Source organism: Barbus barbus (assembly GCF_936440315.1).
Source record: "Barbus barbus genome assembly, chromosome: 48".
Taxonomy (NCBI): domain Eukaryota; kingdom Metazoa; phylum Chordata; class Actinopteri; order Cypriniformes; family Cyprinidae; genus Barbus; species Barbus barbus.
Window position 1 is genome coordinate 19,325,357 of NC_136726.1, and position 25,505 is coordinate 19,350,861.

Here is a 25,505-nt window from a genome sequence, read left to right on the forward strand (position 1 = left end):
GGGCCAAATTAGTCAAAATTAAATAAATGTTGAAATAAATAAATCATTAAATACATTATTTATTCATTTTATTTATTACATACTCTGATGCGATGCGACGTGTGCCCCTCCATACCTGCCATTTTCCCCGGACGTGTCCTGGCCAGGATTTCTATATTGTTTGTTTGCTTTGTTTGCGTGTGCAGACCGATCGGTGTTTGACATCAAAGGAATATGGTTCCTTATGCTTTCGAAACGCTCTCGAGGTACTTTGATGTCAAACATCGATCGGTCTGAGCCGCGCCGCTTTAAGTCAAACACACTTTAATATGAACGCGTATTTGCCGTAGATGCACCTTCTCACTCACACCATGGTTGGTCCATTATGTACAATGCTTGCATGCTATTGGTCAAAATACTTTTCTATCATTACCTTCAGCAAGCATGAAAACAGGCGTCTAAAGTAGAAAGACCAAAGAAATCGAGTTTGAAAGGTGACACCGCCGACAACCATAACCCTGAAAATGAAATGAGGGAGGAAATAAATAAATGAATTAATAAATAAACGAACAAATAAATAAAATGAATAAATTAATTAATATTTATATATTTATTTCTGTATTTATTAATGTATTTCGTTATTTCATTATGTATTTAACGGTTTATTGATATATTTCAACATTTATTTAATTTTGATTAATTTGGCCCTCCATACAAGAAAACAAAAATAGATGCTAAAATAAATTATTTTCCATTATAATTTCATTTGTTTTGGATACCTGATCAAATAAAATAAAACTATAAAATTGAAATAAAACATTAAAATTAAAAATTAAAAAGTCTGTTTATTTCCCGTTTTTGCATACCTCATCCGAAATTGAGCATATAAATTAAATGCAACTAAAAATACATTATATGCTAAGAATTAGATGCTAAATTATTATTATTATTTGTTTATATATATAAATATCTCACTTCAGTAGTAGCCTACTGATTAAATAAAATATAAAATAAAAACTTATGTTTATATCATGCGTTTGTATACTTCACGGAAATGAGGACATAAAATTAAATACAATTAATTTTGTATTTTAATTAAAATTATATTTTAATTATTTAAAATTTCGTTATTATTTCTGTTGTTTCGCATACCTCACTACAGTATGGAGGAATTAAATGAAATTAAATATAATTATATTAAATTAAATTAAATTAAATTTTAAATTCAATTATTAAATTAAAGTAAATTAAAGTAAATGTTTTCACCGCAACTTGAACAGATGTGAACAGGGATGACGCATGCGCGCGCCTTCGGCCCTGTCCGCTTCAGCACCGCGTAACGGCTCACGTGACTCAGTCTCAGGCGCTCTCCGCCGCTCCGCATCATCATCATCAGCAGCAGCAGCAGCAGAGATGTCCGCGAGCTCCGCGTTCAGCGACGAGAAAGGCGGCTCCGCCAGCGAGCCCGAGTACGGCCACGACCCGGCCAGCGGCGGCATCTTCTCCTCAGACTACAAGAGGTGAGACACCGCGTCTGTGCCACCGGAGCGATTACCGTATAGAAAATCTCAGACAGGGCGAGGTGCGCATGCGCGGATGAACGAATGAATCCTGTGGAAAAACAAAGAGATGATAAACAGTGAGATGAACTGGCGTGAATGGAGTGTGTGTGTGTGTGTGTGTGTGTGTGTGTGTGTATGCTTCAGCACCGGTCGGTGGACAGCGCTCAGGTCCCATATGATGACTTCTGTGCTGTTTCACACCTCAGTTTGGCTGTTTTAGTCGTTTATTTGGTTAAATTGTTGGTTTAAGTACTTAGTATTTGTATGGCAGTGATTTCTCGTAGTTTTTACAGTGCAAATATAGCCCTGCTATCCTATAGACTTAGCGTCGCTAGCATCATGCTGACTAGCACAGCGTCCTCTTCATCTACATCCGCCTCTTTTGATTATAGCCCGAGGTTAGCATCTCAACAAACACAGAACGGTGGTTATTTTTGGGGAACGATAAACAACTTATTTAAGTTAATCAAAAAGTAACATTCCCAGACTCTCTCAGATGTTTTTGTTGTTGTGGTAATAATCTAAAAAGAACTTATACAGAACGTTCTCGTACGATATTTTTACGTTTTATTTTTATTACCATTAGTTAACCTTCCCTGAACATTATGAGAAACAAAAAAAGCTGGGAGTCCATGTTTCACACAATTATGCTTTATTTTGTTTTATTCACACTATTTATCTTTAGCAGCACAATTGAAAAAAAAAATTCTATTTAGCAATAAATTAAAGCGAAATATATAACTAAAAAGTATTTAAAAATATAAACCTAAAACTAACAAATGACAATGGCACACAAAATGATTTAAACATACAAAATTAAATACAAAAATATACAAGCATATTCGGCATATTAATAAAACATATATATGTGTGTATGTATGTGTATGTATATATATATATATATATATACAGTATCTCACAGAAGTGAGTACACCCCTCACATTTTTGTAAATATTTTATTATATCTTTTCATGTGACAACACTGAAGAAATTACACTTTGCTTCAATGTAAAATAGTGAGTGTACAGCTTGTATAACAGTGTAAATTTGCTGTCCCCTCAAAATAACTCAACACACAGCCATTAATGTCTAAACCGCTGGCCACAAAAGTGAGTACACACCTAAGTGAAAATGTCCAAATTGGGCCCAAAGTGTCAATATTTTGTGTGGCCACCATTATTTCCCAGCACTTGCCTTAACCCTCTTGGGTATGGAGTTCACCAGAGATTCACAGGATGCCCCACAGATGCTCAATAGGGTTTAGGTCTGGAGACATGCTTGGCCAGTCCATCACCTTTACCCTCAGCGTCTTTAGCAAGGCAGTGGTCGTCTTGGAGGTGTTTGGGGTCGTTATCATGTTGGAATACTGCCCTGCGGCCCAGTCTCTGCTTCAGTATGTCACAGTACATGTTGGCATTCATGCTTCCCTCAATGAGCTGTAGCTCCCCAGTGCCGGCAGCACTCATGCAGCCCCAGACCATGACACTCCCACCACCATGCTTGACTGTAGGCAAGACACACTTGTCTTTGTACTCCTCACTTGGTTGCCGCCACACACGCTTGACACCATCTGAACCAAATAAGTTTATCTTGGTCTCATCAGACCACAGGACATGGTTCCAGTAATCCATGTCCTTAGTCTGCTTGTCTTCAGCAAACTGCTTGCGGGCTTTCTTGTGCATCATCTTTAGAAGAGGCTTCCTTCTGGGACGACAGCCATGCAGACCAATTTGATGCAGTGTGCGGCGATATATATATATATATATATGTATACACACACACACATAAACTAACCTTCTTAGAACGTCTGGGAACCAAAATCGGATAATCTTGGTATTGTCCATGTTTCACACTTTACTCTAGGTTTTTAACTCACACTCTTAACCTTTGCCACCACAATTGGAAGCAAAAAATTACAAATGTGAAAATATGTCAGTTTAGCAAAGAAGCTAAATTAAACTATTTATAATAATAATAATAATAATAATAATGGCGACAAAAGCACATTGCAAAATTAAAAAAAAGAAAAAATTAACATGAAAACCATATAATAAAAGCTAATTTAAAATATTATTAAATACTATAGTATAAAAAATAATACTAAAATAAGTAAAGTAATATTAGTAAGTTTTTTCTTTTCTTTTTCTAGGTAACAAAAAGTATAAATGTGAAAATGTTGCTTAACACAGGATTTAATGTGACCTTAAGCCAGTATTATGTTTTCATTGAAGCTGGCATCTACATCTTCCTCTTCCTCCACCTCTATTCTGCTTCTGTGTCTTGTAAAGATGTGAAGATTATGAAGATGAGATCTTTAACTGAGATTGATAATCAATGTTGGCAGACTCTCTTTCTCTGTCTGTGGCTATATTTGGAGGCAGGTTCTTCAGATCAGTGTGATGTGTGGAGAACGTCAAGGCTCTGGTCTGCTTCTGCTGAGGTCATCCTGTAGCTGATGGCTTCAGTGTTTATTTACTAATATTATTCTCTGGAAATGTCTGTTTTTATCATTTACCTGTTGTGTTTTTGATGCTTGTTGAATCCAGTGTTATTATAATTAACTAAGACTAAGATTAAAATGATAAAAACTTGTTTTTGGTAATTGAAATAAAGCTGAAATTATTAGATAAAAAAAGTAAACACATTAGAAATTAACTGAAATAAACTAAAGTACTTAAATTATTAAAACTGTAACAGAAACACAGAAATAAAAAACGAATGATAAATTAAATACATTAAAAATTCAATATATTTAAATCGAAGTGTTTAAAGAAAACTAATGTAAATGACAAAAGCACTTCTCAAAATGACTAAAACTTAACTGAAATTGAAATGAAAACTGATATCGAAATATAAAAGCTAATAAGATATATAAGATTGAAATTACACTGCTTGGATAAATCTGGCCTTTCACTGGGCATCTTGTCATTTCTCTCTCAGACAGTAGAAGGAGCCAGACGCACACTCTTAAATATAAAGGCGCTTCAAGATGCCATAGAACCTTTTTTTCGGTTCTTCAGATTATAAAAAGGTAAGAAAGAGATGGTTCTTTATAGAACCTTTGACTGAATGGTTGTTTGTGGAACCAAAAATGGTTCTTCTATGGCATTGTTAAGCACCTTTATTTTTAAGAATGCACACATTTTCACATCATTGCTTTTGTCCGACTGTTAGTTATATTCATTTAAATATAAAGACGATTCACAAACCTGATTTTACCACACCCTTACTTCTCGATGCAGCTTAAAATAGTGTTTTGGAATTGACTGAAGTTTGAAGTATATGTTCATTTATTATCTAATGTTGAGGGGAATGCTGTGATATAGATACTGTAATGTGGTCTGAAATACAGGGAGCTTCTGTGGTGGTGGGTTATCTGTGTACAGTAACTACGCTTCCATTCAGAAGTTTGGGGTTTCATTTGCTCACCAAGGCTGTATTTATTTAAAACAAAAATATATTAATATTGTGAAATGTTATTGCAATTTAAAATAGCTGTTTTATATTTTAATATATTTTAAAATGTAGTTTATTCCTGTGATGTAAAGTTGAATTTTCAGCATCATTACTCTAGTCTTCAGTGTCACACGATCCTTCAGAAATCACGCTAAGATGCGGATTTGCTGCTGTTGTGTTGCTTCATATTTTTGTGGAAACATTGATGCTTTTTCAGGATTCTGAGAGAATAGAAAATTCAAAATAACAGCATTTATGTGAAATAGAGATATTTTGTAACATTGTAAATGCCTTTACTGTCACTTCTGATCAATTTAATGCATCCCTTTTGAATAAAAGTTAACAAAAAACGACCCCAAGCTTTATTTAGATGGATTCCAGCAGAGGACGCTGTAATACTAGGATTCATGCAAGAACACAAACCAGTCACTGGAAGTTGGGGATTTTAGTTTGAGATGATTGTTCATCTGTCCACGTTATTATAAAGAAAAATCTTTAATCAGAATAACTTCTGTTCTAATAAAATAATAACCAATTATATAATAGTCTAACATATTTTACACTCCCTGTCCTCAGTTATTTCCCACTTAATATTCTGTTTCTCTCAGAAATATGTCTCTGTTTGAACATGAGATGAACTGTGAATGCGTTTAATGCTGTTGTTGTGTTGTTAATGAGGCATAAATGTGACATAAATATGTTTTCTCTCTGCATAATCATCACTTTTGGATTTCTGCTCTGCCATCACAGAGCTCTGACACTGTTGCGCTGCAGGATGCCTGTGTGTGTGTGTGTGTGTGTGTGTGTGTGTAAAGGCAGTTCGACTGGTTCCACAGTAAACATGAAGACGAGTGATCCTCACATGCTGTTGCCTTGGCAACACCCCCCTCTGATCTGCTACTGTACAGCTCTCCATCTCTGCTCCGTTAACAGCTAAATAAACAGAGAAGCAGGGACGCTAATCTATAGAGAATTCATGAGGTTGCTGGAGATCTGACAGAGAGACAGACTCTGTATGTGAGTGTAGAGAGATTTGGGTCTTTCTGACGCTGGAGAATGTCTCTTTAGAGGTCAGTGGCTTTGAGCACTGCAGTGTGAATTCTGCTTCTGTCTGTGAATTCGGCTGTTCCCAATCCCTTCTCCATGTTATTCTGGGCTCAGAAACGCCACGTCACTGACAATAAGAATCGGACTCATTCAAAAGAATCAAACTGTTTTGAACGAAATGACAGTGAATCGTTTTGATCAAACTGTGTCAAACATAAAGTATCAGACAGACTGACTGAAATGTAACCAAAGTGTATCTGACAAAATAGCAGTAAACTGAGTCATAATGATTCAAATGAAACAAACTGTATCAGACAGAATAAAACTAAATGTGACTGAAATGTAACTGAATCTGAAGGATTCAAATGAAACCGTACTGGAAAGAATTAACATGAATCAAATTGAATTATACTGATTCAATTTGAATAAAAAATGTTATACAGAATGAAACCGAAGCATTTTATTCAAACTGAATTGAACAGGATGAAATTGAATCAAACTAAATCAGATGAATTCAAATGATTCAGACTGTACTAAATAGAAAGAAAGTGAATCAAAATAAATTAAAATTGAATCAAACTGTGTTGGACAGAATGACAGTGAATCAAACTAAATGGTACTTATTCAAATAAATGAAACTGTATTTGAATTAAACCTTTTTTAAGTGAATTGGAAAGAAAAAAACTGAATTGAGCTAAATCAGATTGAACTGGACAGAATGGAACTTGATTGATTCTTATCTAACTTTTTGGGACAGAAAGAAAGTGAATCGAATCGAAGCAGAATGATTCAAATTTATTCAAACTGGATCAGACAGAATGACAGTAAATGGAACTGAATCATACTGATTTAAATGAATCAAACTGCATGGACAGAATAAAAAACAAATCATTTTAATCGAACTGAATTGAACTGTATCAGTCAGAATGAAAGTGAATCAAATCAGTGAATCAGTCTGATTTAGTTTATAATTTAGATTCAGTTGCTTTCACTCAGATTCAGTTTGACTCAGTTTTAAAACCAATTTTAGCTGTAAAAAATTTTATATTATCTAATAAACCACAGTTATGGCCAAAAATATCGGCACCCTTGGTAAATATTATAAATAAATCTGCATTGTTAATCCTTTTGATCTTTTATTAAAAAAAAATCACAAAAATCTTACATGTCATTGGATAATAAGAATTTAAAATGGGGGGAAATATCATTATGAAATAAATGTTTTTCTCAAATACACATTGGCCACAATTATTGGCCCCCTTAGAAATTCTTATGAGTAAAATATCTCTGAAGTATATTCCTATTCATATTCACAATTTTGAGCACTCCAGGGTGATTATGAACATGAAATTATTCAGCCATGGCTTCCTGTTTCACAGAAATAGAAATAGGAGGGAAAACAAAGCCCAAATTCCCTTAATCATCCATCACAATGAGAAAAACCAAAGAATATATTTCTGATGTGCAGCAAAAGATAATTGAGCTTCACAAATTAGTGAAGTGGCTTTAAGAAAAGAGCTAGAGCAGTGAAAATCCCCATTTCCACCATCAGGGCAATAATTAAGAATTTCCAATCAACATAAAATGTTATGAAACTGCCTGGAAGAAGACGTGTGTCTATATCGTCCTAATGCACGGTGAGAAGGAGAGTTTGAGTGGCTAAAGACTCTCCAAGGACCACAGCTGGAGAATTACAGAAAATAGTTGAGTCTCGGGGTCCGAAAACCTTAAAAAACCTACATCACCACATGTTGTTTGTAGCTCATCCAAAAACAATCTCCAGCATATTCAGTTATCAGACACGACTGGAACTTCAAATGGGACTGGCTTCTATGGTCAAATGAAACTAAAAAATTAGCTTTTTAGCAGCAAACACTCAAGATGGGTTTGGTGAACACAGGGATAAAAAGTACCCCATGTGTACAATGAAATATACTGCTGTATTTTTGATGTTGTGGGCCTATATTTCTGTTGGAGGTCCTGGACATCTTGTTTAGACACATGGCATCATGGATTCCAGGGCTTGACACTTACCTTTTCCCCAAGGAGCACATGTGCTCCTAAGTCAAAAAATTTAGGAGCGCATTAAAAAAATTTAGGGGCGCAATGCAAATTTTTCAAATGAGGTGTTTTAGCTTAATAAGGGGATACAAAGAGACATTTACAAGCACAATTATTTAATTTATCAGAATACAGAAAGTACACAAGGTTTTTAAATAATTTTACTTCAGACACTATTTAATAGGCTAATTATGTAATTAGTTATAATCCTATTAAACTGTGTCGGTATAAATTTTTTACAATAATCATTGAAGCTTTTGTCACGGTATATGTTTTTAAATCACAATATATCATTTCTAAGTGAAAAAAGTGTTGTCCTCCTAACAGGTTAAATAACTTTATTAAAGATAATTTACTAAAAGACTTTTATAAAAAATACATAAAAATATAAAGTAAATAAACAAGTGTTTCAAGATTAGAGTGCAAAAGATTGTTCAAATGAACGAAAGCACAATAGGTAAGTAAGGTCCCATTTGTTAACATTAGTTAAAGCAGGTTAACATTAACTAAAAATGTGCAATAGCTAATTGTTGCAGTAGTTAATATTCTTTGTTAATGTTGATTAATAAAAAATACAACTATGTTAGTTAATGTTAGCTCCACTGAATTATATTAAGACAACTTTTGATTTTATAATGTATTATTAAAAGTTGAAATTAAGATAGCATTATTAATAAATGCAGTCATTGTTTTTTTTCATGTTAACTAATTTACACAATCATGTAAACTATTTACACAGTTTTAGGAAAGTAGCGCAGCTGATTTGTTTACTGGGTTACCGGGGTAACGGCAGCGCCCTCTAGTGGCGAATGTGCGTCATTCAGCGCGTCTTCACTTTAAGTCGCTCCGCTTTTCTTCTCATCTGTGCTCATTTAAATTAAACCGTTGCCTTTTTAAAGTTCTAAAGTAATCATATGAGGCTGCATCGCAATTTTTCCATAAATAAACAGAATAAATTAATACGTTTGTTATAGGCTACTGTATAAGTTAGGCTGTTTTGTATTTTGTTTTGTATTCGCACTTGTGCTCCTAAATACATTTTCCAGTTCGCACACATCTATTTTTAGTCGCAAATGCGAGTGAAATGCTCGCACTGTCGAGCCCTGGATTCTATCAAATGCCAACAGATAAAAAATCAATAAGTGACTGACTCTGTTGGAAATCTTATAAAGCGCCAAGTTTGGATCTTCCAACCGTACAATAATCCAAACACAAACCTCAAAAACAAGACAAAAATGGGTCACTGAGCACAAAACCAAGCTTCTGCTGGCCATTCCAGTCCTCTGACCTGAACCCTGTAGAAAATGAGTGAGGTGAACTGAAGAAAAGAAGCACCGTCATGGAGCTGTGAATCTGAAGGATCTGGAGTGATTCTGGATGAAGGAATGGTCTCTGATCTCTTGTCAGGTGTTCTCTAACCTCATCAGGCATTATAGGAGAAAATTTAGAGCTGTTAAACTGGCAAATGGAGGTTTCAAAAAGTATTGAATAAAAGGGTGCCGTTAATTGTGTCCAATGTGTATTAGAGAAAAACATTTATTTCATAATGATATTTCCTCCCATTTTAAATTCTTACTATCCAATGAAAGCTTAGATTTTTGTGATTTAAAAAAATAAAAAGGATTAACAATGCAGATTAATTTTCACAGCCTTCTTTGATCATATTTACCAAGGGTGCCGATATTTTTGTCCATGACTGTATTTCCACAGACTTTTTTGCATTCACTCAATTTCTCTCTTCAGAGTGTTAACTGAATTGTTATTTTTTAGTTGGCTCAACCTTTACTGAACTAGTTTTATAGTCTATTCAACTAAATTGTTATAGTTGGTCCAACATTTACAAAACTACAGCAAATTATGTCAATTAAAATTTAACCATTTACTCCATGTGTTTATTTGTTACCTAAATTAAGATTTATTATTTGGGCATCATAAGAAATTGCTGTGGAACTAGTTATTGCATTTTATACTGATCTTAACAAAATTATGAACTGGTGTCTAACAATCACTAAAAACACGTAGACAAATGCTATGTTTTCCATGCAATTATAGTGTACTGCTTCCTGACTCTTTATACACTACACAATTAACAATAGTATGCAACACTGATGTCACATGATCACATTTTATGCATGTTTTACATTAAGCAAGTAACATCCAGTAAAAAAAAACAAAAAAAAAACATCCAGTTTTAATCTTTGATGCAAAAAACTGTTATTTCACATTTTAAAGCCAATAAATATTTGAACCTTTTTCGAATTAATCAAATAATGAGTCAAAAAACAGAAACCGAACATGAATGGTGCAGAATGTGGACACACACTCAAAATAACATGAATATCTGGACTGTGGTTTTTCATCTTTATTTAGCATTCAAAGCGAATAATAATACAGTGCTTGTGCGTGTCGACATCCCAACAAAGGGGTTTTCCTGTGAAAAGCCTTTTTTCAGAGCAGCGTTTCTAGCTGAGTCATATCAGAGAGAGGGAGAGGCAATCTACCGTTGCAGAAAATACGATGGAAAAGAGGATGAGGGACAGAAAAATGTACTAGAGAGCATGGGAAAGAGCGATGGTGTGAATGAAAGGAGAGGGAGAGACAGAGCGTGTGTTTCATGAGGGGCGGGCTTTGCTGCTGGTGGGCGGGGTTTAGCTCTGCTCAGCGATCAGAGCAGTGTGTTCACCATCAGTCGGCTCTGAGCAGGATGAGAACAGCTTTTGCCGTCACCTCCCTTCTCGTCTCCTCACCTCTCAGGGCCGCTTCACGAGAAAGACGCTTTGAAGCCTCCGTATCTGCATCGAGTTGAAGACCAGACCTGAGAATTGCGCTTGTGCTTTGGAGTTTACGGTCTACTGTTGCTTTTGAGCCGGATTCTACAGGTGTGTGAGTGTTTGACTCTTCAAGGATCATCTACAGGTGTGTTTACCTGCCTCAGGGGATCTAAACAGTTACGAAAGTTTTGGGACTAGCTTGACGATGACCACCATGCAGAAGTTGCTCCAGCTGCCGGTAAACGCTGTGAACATGGTGAAGAGTGTGCAGGGAGTCGCTCAGGGCCAGGAGGAGGCTCTCAGCCCGGTGCTGACGCCCGACAGCAGCCCGCAGAACTGGTACAGCGCCGTCCAGCCAGAAGAACTCCGACACCTGAGATCTGGGGGGACAGGTGGAGGGGGTGGGAGCGGAGGGGGCGAGTGGTCAGAGGATCGACCTGGGCTGGAGGAGGGGCTTACCAGCATTCAGTCGCAACCTTTACGGTACGCTAACACTCATGTAAAGTCATGAATGGCTGTGTGAGTGATCTCTTTCAAAGCGTAATTTAAGCCGCAATTCTGTTGTTTCTCTGAAAAAAAATTGTCACAAATGAGAAAATTTACGTAATCATCATTCGAAAAATAAAATGTTTAATTAAAAAGAATAAAAATGAGTACACATTAATCAGAACTATCTATAAATGTATAATGTTATAAATAAAAAATAAATAAATTTCTAAACAATATAAACAATTTTTATTTTTATACTAATAAAATTTATAATTTATCTATAAAGCTGTAATGTTATAAATTAAAAAATATACATTTCTAAACTATATAAAATTATTTTATTTTTATACTAATATAATTTTATAAATGATCATTTAAAAAAATGTAAATTTCTAAACTATATAAACAAATTTGATCTTATAGTGATTATATATATATATATATATATATATATATATATAATCTATACGTAATGTATACTCTTTCTCTCTCTCTCTCTAGATTTATACATATAATTTATACTGTATATAATAAGTAAAAATTGTAAAGTAAATAGGATGTGCTTATGTGTGTGTGTATTTTATGTCATTTGGTCTTGAAAGAATTTGATTGTAAAACTAGTGTAAAATTAAATAGTTCATTTTGCTGATAATTTTTTTTTTAAATTACAATCATTAAAAAAATGATCTCATTGCTTGTCTTATATAATAATAATAATAATTATTATTATTATTATTATTAAGTCATTTAGCAGACGTTTACAAATGATGACAACAGAAGCAATCAATTGTAGTATTAAAACAACTAAAAACAGATCCAAAACTAAAAGCTAAAACGTTATAAATACTATATATACACATTTAAATTTTTTTTAAATAATAATAATTAAATAAAAATGACAAATGCATTCAACAAAATATCAAAACTTAACATTTAAATGAAAACAAAAAATAAAGCTAAAAACAATTCAAAATATTAAAGAACAAAAGGTATACGAGTATAATAATGATTCTAACATAACACTAAGCCAAACACCAAAAAAATAACTATGTGTATGTACAATCACACACATATATACACATTTATAAATTCAATATTCTTTCATTTCCATGTAGTTTGTTGAAGTACTAAAATAACTCAAATTAAATAAAAACTAAAATGTAATAAAAAACCTATACATACATAATAAAAAATAAAAAACTAATAAAATGACAAACATTACTCCAACTTTAACTAAAATTAAAATAGATAACACATAAAAATAAAACTAACTAAACATGCTAAAAGAACAACTTACACATAGTTATAAAAAAAACTGAAACAGAAGTGAAACAAGTAATTGTATGTAAAAACCATACACATATATAATGTAATATATATAATTTGCATATAAAATAGATATGTTTTACACATATACATTACAATCAATGTACACACACACACACACATATATATATATATAATATATATGTGTGTGTGTGTGCGCGCGTTTTTATGACAAATGAGGACACAAATTTGTATAATGACATGGGTATGACATAGGTATTACAAGGAGAAGGTGACTTATGAGGACATTGCCCCATGTCCCCACTTTTCAAAACGCTTATAAATCAAACAGAGTGAGGTTTTTGGGGGAAAGTAGAAATACACAGTCTCCTGTGAGGGCTAAGTTTAGGTGTAGGGTAGGTGTAGGGCAATAGCACATACAGTTTGTACAGTATAAAAACCATTACTATGGGATGGCCCCACTCTCACATTCTCAAAAACAAATGTGTGTGTGTGTGTGACCCTGCAAGAGTCAATTTATACATAATCTGAAAGCTGAATAAATAAACTTTCCATATGGTTTGTTAGGATAGGACAATATTTGGCTGAGATATTTGAAAATCTGGAATCTGAGGGTGCAAAAAAAAAAATCTAAATATTGAGAAAATCACCTTTAAAGTTCTCCAAATGAAGTTCTTAGCAATGCATATTACTATGGTTTTGTGGTCCAGGGTCACATATATATAATGGTACACTCTAAAAAATGCTGGGTAAAATACAACCCAGTGCTGGGTAAATATTGGACAGAACACATGCTGGGTTGTTTTCAACCAACAGTTGGGTTAAATATTTAACCCAACCGCTGGGTCTAAACGACCCAATCGCTGGATTTGTCCATATTTTACCCAGCGCTGGGTTGTATTTAACCCAGCATTTTTTAGAGTGTATAACTCTTATAATCTGGTCTCTTCTGAAACTCTTTAAGACACATTGCTGTCTTGGACAAACTCTCTCATTAGTGCTTTTTCTTTCCTACTGGATCTTCTCTTCTTGTTGTTAAACCTCTTGAGCAGAGGGTTTATTAATTGTCAGCTCTGGTTAGTGTAATAGTCACCTGCTCATACAGTGACACCTGAGTCATGCAGCTCTTCCTCTACACATAGTCCAGAACTGTTGGCAGAGACTCGAGGAGTATCATTGTCACAGAGTTTGTGTCCAGAGAGGATAGCTGTGCTCCTTAACAGGCTGCAAGAGAGAGAGAAACCCTGTGGAGCCTTGAATTATGAATAACTTTAATAATATAGAACTCAAAGTGTCTCATGCATGATGAAGAAGACGATAGGAGATATATTGCAAATCAGATTCTCTGCAGGGAGCTTATATTTCATTACATATGGTCATTACAATATGCTATGAAATGGCTTTACTTGTACATTAGTTAAATGTTCCTCTCATGCAAAGGCAGATGTGAATTCTGGGTCAATGCATTGCTAATGCTTTGTGCTGTTGAACATGTTCTTGTGTTTTAACTGTGACTGTAACAAGCGCTCTAGTCTAGAGGACAGTAGAGTTTCCTTCAAATGTCTGCACATTAAACTAGATGTTTTACAACTATAAACATCAACAACAGTAATAATTTTATTATCAGCTTTATGAACAACTATTTTGAACTTAAAATTTTTATTTTTTTTACTTCAAACTTACATTATTTTAAATAAGTTTAAAGTTTTTGAAATTAAGCTATTAATATATATATATATATATATATATATATATATGCAAGCTTGATGCTTATATATATTTCATTAATTTATATATATATATATAGAGACTATATATATATTTCATTAATTCATAAATATATACAGTATCTATCTATCTATCTATCTATATATATATACACAGTGGGCCAATATTAGTGTGTGTGTGTGTATATATATATATATATATATATACTGTATATATATACATACACTAATATTGGCACCCTTGATAAATATGAGCAAAGGCGGCTGTGAAAATAAATTTGCATTGTTTATCCTTTTTTATCTTTTATTTAAAAAATTCACAAAATTCCAACCTATCATTGAAGTAAAACAATTGAAAGTGGGGGGAAAATCTCATTGTGAAATAAAAGCTTTCTTTAGTTCATGTTGGCCACAATTATTGGCACCCAATTACTGCAACGTCCTTTTCCCAGGGTAACAGCTCTGAGTTGTCTCCTATAATGCCTGAAGAGTTTGGAGAACACCTGATAAGAGATCAGAGACCATTCCTTCATCCAGAATCTCTCCAGATCTTTCAGATTCACAGCTCCATGTTAGTACTTCTTCTCTTCAGTTCACCTCACTCATTTTCTACAGGGTTCAGGTCAGAGGACAGGGACATCCAAGGTAAAAGATTAATTTTGTGCTCAGTGACCCATTTTTGTGTTTATTTTGATATTTGTTGTGGATTGTTGTCCTGGTGGAAGATCCAAACATGGCCCATTATAAGATTTCTAACAGAGGCAGTCAGGTTTTGATTTTTTATCAGGCCCACAACATTAAAGATCCAGTAGTGTATTTAACCGTGGACATGGGGTACTTTTTTATCCCTGTTTGTACTAAACTCATCTGGTGGGTTTGCTGCCAAAAAGCTCTTTTTTCAGTTTCATCTAACCATAGAAGCCAGTGACATTTGAAGTTCCAGTCGTGTCTGACAACTGAATTTGCTGGAGTATGCTTTTGGATGAGAATTCTCCTTGAAACCCTCCCGAACAACATGTGGTGATGTAGGGGATGCTTGATATATAATCATTACGGCCAACATTCATTGGAGAAAAACATTTATTTCATCATGAGATTTTCTCTCCACTTTCAATTGTTTTACTTCAATGAAAGGTTAGATTTTTGTGAATTTTTTGAGTGAAAGATCAAAAGGATAAACAATGCAGATTTATTTTCACAGCCGCCTTTGCTCATATTTATCAAGGGTGCCAATATTAGTGGAGGGCACTGTATATATATACACATACATAAAATGCAAGCCTGATTGTAATGAAATATCTATTTTATATGTAAATTATATATATATATTACATTGTATATGTGAATGGTTTTTACATATAAAACGAGCAATACGATTATTTTTTTAATTATTGTAATTTAAAATTAAAATTTAATTTATCAGCTAAATTAACTATTTAATTTTACACTAGTTTTACAGTCAAATTCTTCCAAAACCAAATGACATAATTTAGCTTCAAGCTTGCAATTTCTTTTTAAAGAAAGTTCTTTTCTAAATGCATATTTGTGACCCTGGACCACAAAACCAGTCTTAAGTCACTGGGGTATATTTGTAGCAATAGCCAAAAATCGACCTGGTCTCATGGCATTTATGTACCTGGGTGCACTTTTTAGCGAGACGCAAAATACGTACCAATAAGTACATATCACTGCAGTTTCCAAAATAAATGAACACAGGTAGTAAATCTCCGACACCTTTTATTCCTTTTCACGCAAAGGTTTGATAAAAAAAAAGCTTAATTTTCGCTCAATTACTTGAAGAATATCATGCTATGACTTCAAAACAATATTAATATGCTGGGAGATTTGAAAAATGATGCTTTTGAATGTTAGAATCGCATATATCCAGCTTCATATCTATGGGTTTTCAGACACAGTAGGTTTGTTCGGTAGCTCATGGAGTACGGAGACGAACTTGAGAGGCGAGGAGCTCCGGTTCGAATCACGTGTATCCACGGGTTGACAAAGCAGTTCAAATCTGTATAATAAGGAAGTTCAATTGGCACGGTTGCATCGACAAATATGTTTTTATATCAGTTTTGCATTTGTTAACACTATCGGGTAGATTTAGGGTTGGGTTTGGTGTAGGGCATATTTCCAACACGATAGAGCATTAATTTTTAGCGCGGTCCCCAGATATTTGAATTCTGAAACGCCGTAATATGTTCCTCAAGCAACATAATAAAAACACAGCAATAAGTACCTATATCAACATAATAAAAACGTGCCAGGGTTTACGTATTGAACCCGTGTTTTAGCGCCACTCAGTGGACATTTCTCTTTGAAATGGCAGTGAGACGTGCAGTAAGGTACGTAAAAATGGTGTCGCACAAAAAGTGCACAGAGGTACATATTTTTATGAGACCAGGTTACCAAAAATACATTGTATGGGTCAAAATTTTCCATTTTTCTTTTATACCAAAAATTATTAGGATATTAAGTAAAGATATTTTGTAAAATTCCCTTTAAATATATTAAAAATAAATTTTTGATTAGTAATATGCATTGCTAAAAACTTAATTTGGACAGCTTTAAAGGCAATTTTCTCAGCATTTTGATTTATTTGTGCCCTCAAATTTTCAGATAGTTGTATCTCTGCAAAATATTGTCCTATCCTAACAAACCATACATCAATTGACTCTTATGACTGGTTTTGTGGTCCAATGCCACATTTATGTAACAGCTTAGACTGCACCTAAGAGTTTTCCATTAGTGTAAATATATTTGTTGTAAACATTGTTGTAAATTTCCCAGCATCTGATCTATCGTCAGACTAATTAATTTGCTAAAAGCTCCCGTATGTAAATCAAAACACTGGTGCTCAGTCACTGCAGGTCAGGAGGGAAAGTGATTACAGGTTTGTATTCCCTCTGCATGCAGCAGTTCATACTGTGATACAGAGACTTCCCGCAGCAACACTGTTTAGCCACTACATTTATTATCCATAACAACTTACTCTAGAATATGACATATGATAATCTGCTGTAATGTGGAGGTGATGTATTTGACTGTAACACATCTGCTGAATCACCGAGTTTGTGTTCATCCTCTTACGTCGCTCTGATCACGACCCACCGTTTGTGTGTGTGAGGTAACTGGAGCTGACGGAGCGCATCCACACACACAACTAGCACAGCCATCACGACAGGACACACACACTGATGCGTGAAAGGAAACACCGCCCACACCTTCTCACACACACTAATATTTGACAGTGTTTATACGGCATGAATCTCCGCAGACCCTTCCAGCTAATGAAAGCTACCGAGGGAGTCTTTTCTTTAGAGCGATAGATAGTTGTGCTGGGTGGGAGACTCTGGCAGCAAATCTGTTCACTGGAGTTTATTGCTCTCTTTGTTGCTGTGGAAACCAGAGAGCGGGACCTGGGTGTGTTGCGAGATATCATAGCCATGGGAAATGTTTTTAATTAGTGAATTGTGCTATCTCGGCCAGTTCGTAATATTTTCATGCAAAAGCTTTGGTTTGGTCTCTGATTGGCTCACTCTGAGCTCGCTGGGACATGATTAGGCCTGTAGTGACGTCCGTGGAAATCCAATGCTGCATCACTGTAGATATTAAACATCATGTTTTAGTTATTTTGCATATTATCATACTACATTTGCCCATAACCAGTCTGCAATTTGCATAAATTTGAATATATTCAATGATTTGCTTTTGACTACATTACAGCACCTTTTTACACTAACATTCTGCGTTTAAATAAATCTGTTTATTTAATCAAAAATACAGTAAAATTGTGAAATATTATTACAATTTAATATAACTGGGTTCTGTTTGTATATTTTTTAAAACATAATTAATTTCTGTGATCCAAAGGTGAATTTTCAGCATCATTACTCATTCGTTAATCATTGTAATCTGCTGATTTGCTGCTCAAGAAACACTTTTCTTATTATTATTATCAATGTTGAAAACAGTGGTGCTGCTTAATATTTTTCTGAAAACTGTCATACATATATTTTTAGGATTTGTTGTTTTAATTTTGATGAATAGAAAGTTCAAAAGAACAGCATTTTTATATGTAATAAAAATGTATTGTAACATAAATATTTTTACTGCCACTTTGGATCAGTTTCTTGCATTGTTGCTCAATAAAAAAATATGTTCTTTAAAATAATAATAATTATTAATAATAATTCTAATATTAAAATCTTGCTAACCCCAAACTCGTAAAGCAACAAAACCTTCATTTTGATGTTATGGGTCATTTACGTCCAGGAGTGAGAAGGTTTAATACACAAATTATCTGGTTTTAGATTCTGTGAACTCAATTACTATTTCTTGTTGTGTATGAATCATCATCATCATCTATAACTTAATTATTAAACTTAACTATTATTTAAAAAACGTAATTATTATTTAAAAAACACATTAAGTTCTCTTTGAATCTGAGCATAGTTGAGCCAATTTTAATATTTGATATTTGATATTAGGTGTGTTCATTCAATTAGTTTGTGTGTGAATGTGTCTGTATGTGTGAACAGATGTCAGTTTGTTGATTTAAACCCAAGCAGTGTGATTAATGGTGTGAGAGAGATAAAACGAGAGACTCTATATATCTCTCCTTCTCAACTTCTTTCTAAAAGGAGATTGCTAACATTAGGATGTGGTTGCTATAGTAATGTGTATCTATGGACAGAAGGGTTATGGGCTTTCTTGCACGCAGGATGCCAGACGGTCTCGCCACTATCGGATTGACGAGTCGACTGACCCAGGATCAGATGTGGGTCTTAGTGTCTCAGCCAATCAGAATTAGTTTGGCTTGTCATTTGACTGATTTGCAGATCCTCAAATAAACCCCTCCTGACTCATTGTGGTTCAAATTGAGGATCTCTTACATTTAGATACATGCAGAAAGTGTTTAATATTTATATCTTTTCTCATCTGAGCTAATATTAAAAGGATTTCCCAGACGTCTGAAGGATCATTGGTTTTATTAATTATCGTGCTTCTGGGTTCGTTTGGAGTCACAGACATCAGCTCGAGGACATGAAGTCAGTTTAGATCAACAAGTACCTAAATCCATATTCAGTCTTTAAAAGCCAGTTTTCTATAATGTGTTGACATATTGTGTGAAACCGAGACATATTTTCTGCATTTTGAAGGCCTGATTCCTTTTTTAAAATAGCTAATAGCTTGTTTAAGTCAAAGGATGTGCAAAATCACACTTGACTGCTTGTGCTATGGATAAAAAGACACTTTAAAGTGAATAAATCTACACCACTTCCTTTGCAACCAATATGTCAAAGGAAAACCTGAATTTACTAATTGCTAATGCTTGCAGGCATACTTCTAAAATACAGCAAAAGGATATTCTTATCTTTTTTACTTATATGACTTATACAGCTGAAAAACTGTGTTTTTTAATCTAAATTCATCTAAAAAAGCTAATTTTATTATGAATACTGTACTGCAATAATCTACTGAGAGATGAGGAGCTTTCATTTTTCAATTTTCACAAGACTTTTCTTTATTACAGTAGCTATTGCAGGAATATATATACATGTAAACATACATACATAATATATGTGGGTGTACCGTTTATTTTTATTATGTATACATAAATACACACACATACACCTATATATTTTGAAAAAAATTACAGATTTTAATATATTTATATTCATAGAATTCATATTATATATAAATATATTTCATTTATAAACATAACATATTTTTCTTAAATATACAGTGCCCTCCAGAAGTATTGGCCATTTCCTTTATTCTTGCTGTAGACTGTAAACATTTGGGTTTGACATTCTGCCGTTGATGACAGAAACATTGTGACAGCTGTAAAGAAAGACCCTAAAACAACTGTTAGTGACATCAGCAACAACCTCCAGAGGGCAGGAGGTATGTATATATAGCAATTTATAACATTTATTACATTAATTGCTCTACATTTCTGCAAGAAGGTTAGAACAAAACATCATATATAATGCTTTGGTTCATGGACAGCCAATAAAAACTATTTGCACAGCAATGCTGGGATGCTACAATACCAGTTTGTAAGACTTTATTTAATTATAGGACTATATATTATTAAGCATAAACTTGGCAAACTGTTTTTCTCAATTAATAAGAAACTATTGCATAAGTAGAAAATGGCTGCCAAGATGGCCACCAAGTGAACTGACTTGCTTGAAGGGGATTTTTCCAGGGGAAAAATATTCTTCGCCAAAAAACGGAAGAAGAAGAAAAAACAAATGTTCAGAAGTTGCTCTTTCAGAGGAGACTTAATGGAGATCTTGTTTATGTCTGAGTATCAACTTTTCCCAGAAATTTCTTCTATAATTCATCATAAAGCAGTTTTTGGCATCTATAGAGATGAATGTGGATGGTATGGCTCAAGTAATTTGAGTTTGGAAAATCTTCTAGTATCACAGTTTGAGACTTTGTTGTAAAAGATAAGCATTTGAGAGTTTCTGCATGCCAGAACAACAATTTACTGCCGTTGATTTCTCGGAGAAACAATTGTCAGCAAAACCAAATCATGCTGTTGATGGTATTTCTGGGTGTGTTTGTCTGTTTTGATTCTCTGTGGGTCAAATTTGTGTGAATCCTTTGAAGGAAGGCTTGATTTAATTTTCTCTGGTTGGTTCTTCTGAACTCGTGAATGTCCGCAGGGCTCTTAAAGAGCTGAGATGAGTCTGGATGATATATCTTATAATGGACACCTTTCTGAGATATTTAAAAGAGAGAAAACCAGAACAGTTGATCAAAATTATTTATTTGTTTTACATCTTCAGACACGATGACCTGAAGGAGATGCTGGACAGTAATAAAGACTCCTTGAAGCTGGAGGCCATGAAGCGCATCGTAGCGGTGAGTAAACCACGCACATTCAGTATGTTTGTCTTGTTTTCCAGTCTTAAATCATCATGCATATACTTTTGATGCATAATGACATAATATTAAGTCTTTTTTCTGAAACAATAACCAAAACGAAGCAAGCTTTTGCTTAAAACAAGAAAATGTCTGCCAATGAGGTAAGAAAGAAAAATTTGTATTCCCTTTGAATTAAGTTGAACATTTTCTCATCCCATTGGCAGATATTTTTTCTTGTTTTAAGCAAATACTCACTTCATTTTGATAATATTTTGAGAAAACAAGACTTATCAAGTACGTGGTTCTTAAAGGGATAGTTTTGGGAACTGATCTGTTTCCCACATTCTTCAGAATATCTAAAGGATGAGTAAATGATGACACAATTTTCATTTTTGGGTGAACTATCCCTTTAATTGCTCACCGTCATGTCGTTCCAAACCCATAAGACCTTATCTTCGGAACACAAATTAAGATATTTTTGATGAATTCCGAGAGCTTTCTGACCCTCCCAAAAGACAGCAAGGATCCTTACACAACCGACGCGGAGAAACGCAGCAAGGACATTGTTAAAATAATCCATGTGACATCAGTGGTTCAACCATAATTTTATGACGCTATGAGAATACTTTTTGCGCGCAAAGAAAACAAAAATAACGACTTTATTCAACAATTCGTCTTCTCCGTGTCACCCTATAGCGCCATTTTGGAGAGTATCACATACGTAAACCACGTATGCAACATATGTACGCGGATACGTTGTTTATGTTAAGATCAAAGCGTAAACAACGTAAACAGCGTCTCCTCATACATACATTGTTTACGTATGTGCAGAGCCTAAAATTAACACTCGCCAAGCGCCAAATGCGAGTAAAAATCTGCGTTGGCGAGTAAATGTAACAGTGTCAGTCGCTAGTTGGCGGGTAAACTTTTACGAAATATAACAATGCAATGTAGTGAAAACAACAGCCAGTTTTTATAGAGATTCGCTGTTTCTGACGTAAGCGAATAAAATAATATTTTCCGAAGACCAGATCATCGTGATTAGCTGTTCTGTCATAAGCGACAAGAGTGAATCAAATCATAGGATACAAATGGGCTGATAAAGTCAGAGCAGTGTGATGGCTTGTCCCAAGACACGGTTCTAATAACTTTTGCCTGAGAAGATATTACTGCTTCATTTCGGAAGATTAACTTTTCTCTTCTTTATTCTTCATAACCCGAGAATGTGGCGACACATACCTGGGGTACGCCGCCTAAACGGTGCAGTGAAGTAGGCTTTAGTTTGAAAGGTTGCGCTTTCGGCTGAACACATACACCAAGCCGCTTTAGACAGCGCACCAGTAGCGCTTCAACCGACGAAAACACACACAATTATTTCAAAATGCATGGTTTTAGCGAGTTGCCTCATAAACGTAGTCTTAAATGAGTTATAAAGTCTTTAATGACTGTAAAGAGTTTGCAGAAAATAGGACGTGTGTCAGATGCGCATCACGTGTATCGGGTTTTAAAGAGACAGCACTGCTTTTATAGTGAAACCTGCTGAAGTCTGTCATTGATGTAAATCAAAGAACAAAAGAAAAAGAGAAATCACTCGACTGCTCTAGTCGCTGATCAACTTTTGTAGCTGAATAAAGATGAGATGAATCTGTATAGTTTATCCATATACAATTTATAGTTTATGTGAAGATTGTTTTAAAATCACTTAATATTTCAGAGCCTATTAAATGTTAAAAATAATGGCTTTCAATTATACTGTAATGTTGAATAGCTATAATTAATAGGGAAAATTGAGGGAAAAACTGAGTATGTGTGAAACGGGAGTAACACAATGGACTGCTCCGTTTGCCGAAAAACATGCAAAGGACAAGAATCTCAATGTTTTTAGGACAAAAAAAAAAGATAAATCAATAAATCTGTTTGTTGTTTTGTTCTTGTAAGTAAAGTAAAGGACAAATTAAAACATTGTAAATATGTTTAGTCATTGTCGTAGTAATAACTGCCTGTTTTTGGCGGGTACATTTTTTATCAGGTGACCGGCCTTTGGCAGGTGTGGCAAAAAGTTAGTTTTAGGCCCTGCGTATGTGATAATCTCCAAAATGGCGCTATAGGGTGACGTGGAGGAAACGAATTGTAGAATAAAGTCATTATTTTAGTTTTTTTGCGCACAAAAAATATTCTCGTAGCTTCGTAAAATTACGGTTGAACCACTGATGTCACATGGATTATATTAATGATCTCCTTGCTGCGTTTCTGAGCCTTGATCATGGTTAGTAATTAATGATAGAATTTTCATTTTTGGCTGAACGATCCCTTTAAATAAATGTATGCTGATTTATGAATGTTTAGATATTTGTACTAGAAAAACAAGACAAAAATACCAAGTAAGAAAATACATATATATTTTTTGCATACTATTTCACTTGCATTTTCTATACGCATTAAATGACATGGTAATGTACATTATAAAACAGAACACTGGGTAATGTGTCCCACAATGCAGTTCTCTCAAGCGTCAATTGTATTGTCTCATTGTGTGATGCACAGCTGGGCTGTGAAATTTGAGTTTTCATGGATCATTGGTAATAAAGTTTATAGCTGTATTGATGAACAGAACCAGATATATACACGTAAATCTAAGTCAGATACCTGATTGTTTAGTGTTTCAGGAAGAGATATTTTGGATTCATGTTGGTAATTATGCGACTGTGTAAATAGACAGAAGGCTGTAATTGAGGGCAGTAAATGCCGCTGTCACTGTGTGTTTTGTGAAGTCTTGGCTCTCGCCGGTTTGTAACTGTTGCATCAGATCTGATTCTATAGCGCGACGAGCGATTTCAGCGAGCGCTTTGGAAATGGGACAGATATGCAAAATGCGTTTAATATTCATGAGCGGTTTTAGTGTCTCTGTATTGTGAAAGATCAGATCAGGACTGAAATATTTATCACTCGGAGCTCAGAAGCCACAAACAGCCACCTGATACTGTTTCCATTCACGGAGCACAGGTGGCACCGGCAGCAGGTACACGAATCCTTCAGGACCGAGCCAAAATTCACCCTATTTGTTGTTTATAATTTCCTGTGAATGATTCATCAGTGCATGTAATAAAAAAAATATGTTCTTCTAGTAGCAAGCAAATATTTCTAGTGATAATATAGTGCAACAAATTTATTTTGGTGGTTGTAATGTTATTGCAAACTGATGCAATAATTAAACACTCTTAATATGTCCTTTTTTAAATGAAATGTAATGCTATCCTTAGTGTTTCTGTGCTAGATAACACTGAACTGGTTGCATGTTATGTAAGCTAGACTGCGTGATAGTAAAATGTTTGGATTCAATATTTACACTTAAACTAAATTTAGGCTGTTCAGTGTAGTTAGCAACCTTTTCAAATAGGAAACTTTAACCATTCAACCAAGTAGCTTTTCAAGCTAGTTACTAGTTACTGTTAAAATAGGTCCCCAACACTTAATTTAGTTTATAATAAATATAAAAATATATTAAATAATATATTATATTATATAATCACAATATATATATATATATATATATATATAATTTTTTCATATCAATGCTGAAGATTTATATTTTTGTGGAAACCATAATGCATTTTTCCAGGATTAATTTATGAATAGAATTTATGCAACAGAACAGCATTTATTTGAAATATAAATTTTTGTAACATTATAAATGGCTTTACTGTATTTTTTTATTAATTTAATGCATCTTTCTTGAATCAAAGTATTAATAAAAAAAAGAAAATCAAATCAACCTTTGACTAGCTTAAAATGTCTGAATACTTGTATGAATGTCGTAGCTTTGAACCTCTTTATCATCTAAACACACTTCTTTTTGTTGTTTTGCTTTAAGAAAAAATAAGTGTAAAAAACTAAGTAATAAAAATATATTTTTAAAATGTATATAAAAAGTTCGTAACAAGCATGATTCAACCAAAAAAAATAAATAAAATGAATTTGTTATATAGGTTTTTTCAGTTAAACCATACTGTACTTCAGTATCTAAATGTTACCCTGTTTGTGTGTGTTTTCCCTCAGATGATCGCCCGGGGGAAGAACGCCTCAGATCTCTTCCCTGCCGTGGTGAAGAACGTGGCCTGTAAGAACATCGAGGTGAGTGATACACAGAGGAGCAGCAGGAGACAGGAAGTGGTTCAGAGCTTACAGGATGTCAGCTTTTCTGGCTGTTATTAAACTTTAATCTTGTGTTAATATGCAAT

The 25,505-nt window shown here is 34.2% G+C and overlaps 1 protein-coding gene across 5 annotated transcripts in view; it reads left to right on the plus strand.

Annotated features, from left to right (window-relative positions):
• Positions 1-1,329: 1,329 nt before the first annotated feature.
• Positions 1,330-25,505, plus strand: part of ap3b2 (adaptor related protein complex 3 subunit beta 2) — a 50,492-nt gene continuing 26,316 nt past the window's right edge. For 4 of the 5 annotated variants that reach the window (XM_079411712.1, XM_079411713.1, XM_079411710.1 and 1 more), the window contains exons 1-3: positions 1,332-1,499; positions 21,189-21,264; positions 25,324-25,398. In XM_079411712.1, the coding sequence (XP_079267838.1) occupies positions 1,393-1,499; positions 21,189-21,264; positions 25,324-25,398 (258 nt within the window). In that variant the 5' untranslated portion in view covers positions 1,332-1,392. Of the gene's footprint in view, positions 1,500-21,188; positions 21,265-25,323; positions 25,399-25,505 lie in introns of all 5 variants that reach the window. The other variant, XM_079411709.1, reaches the window with a different exon arrangement.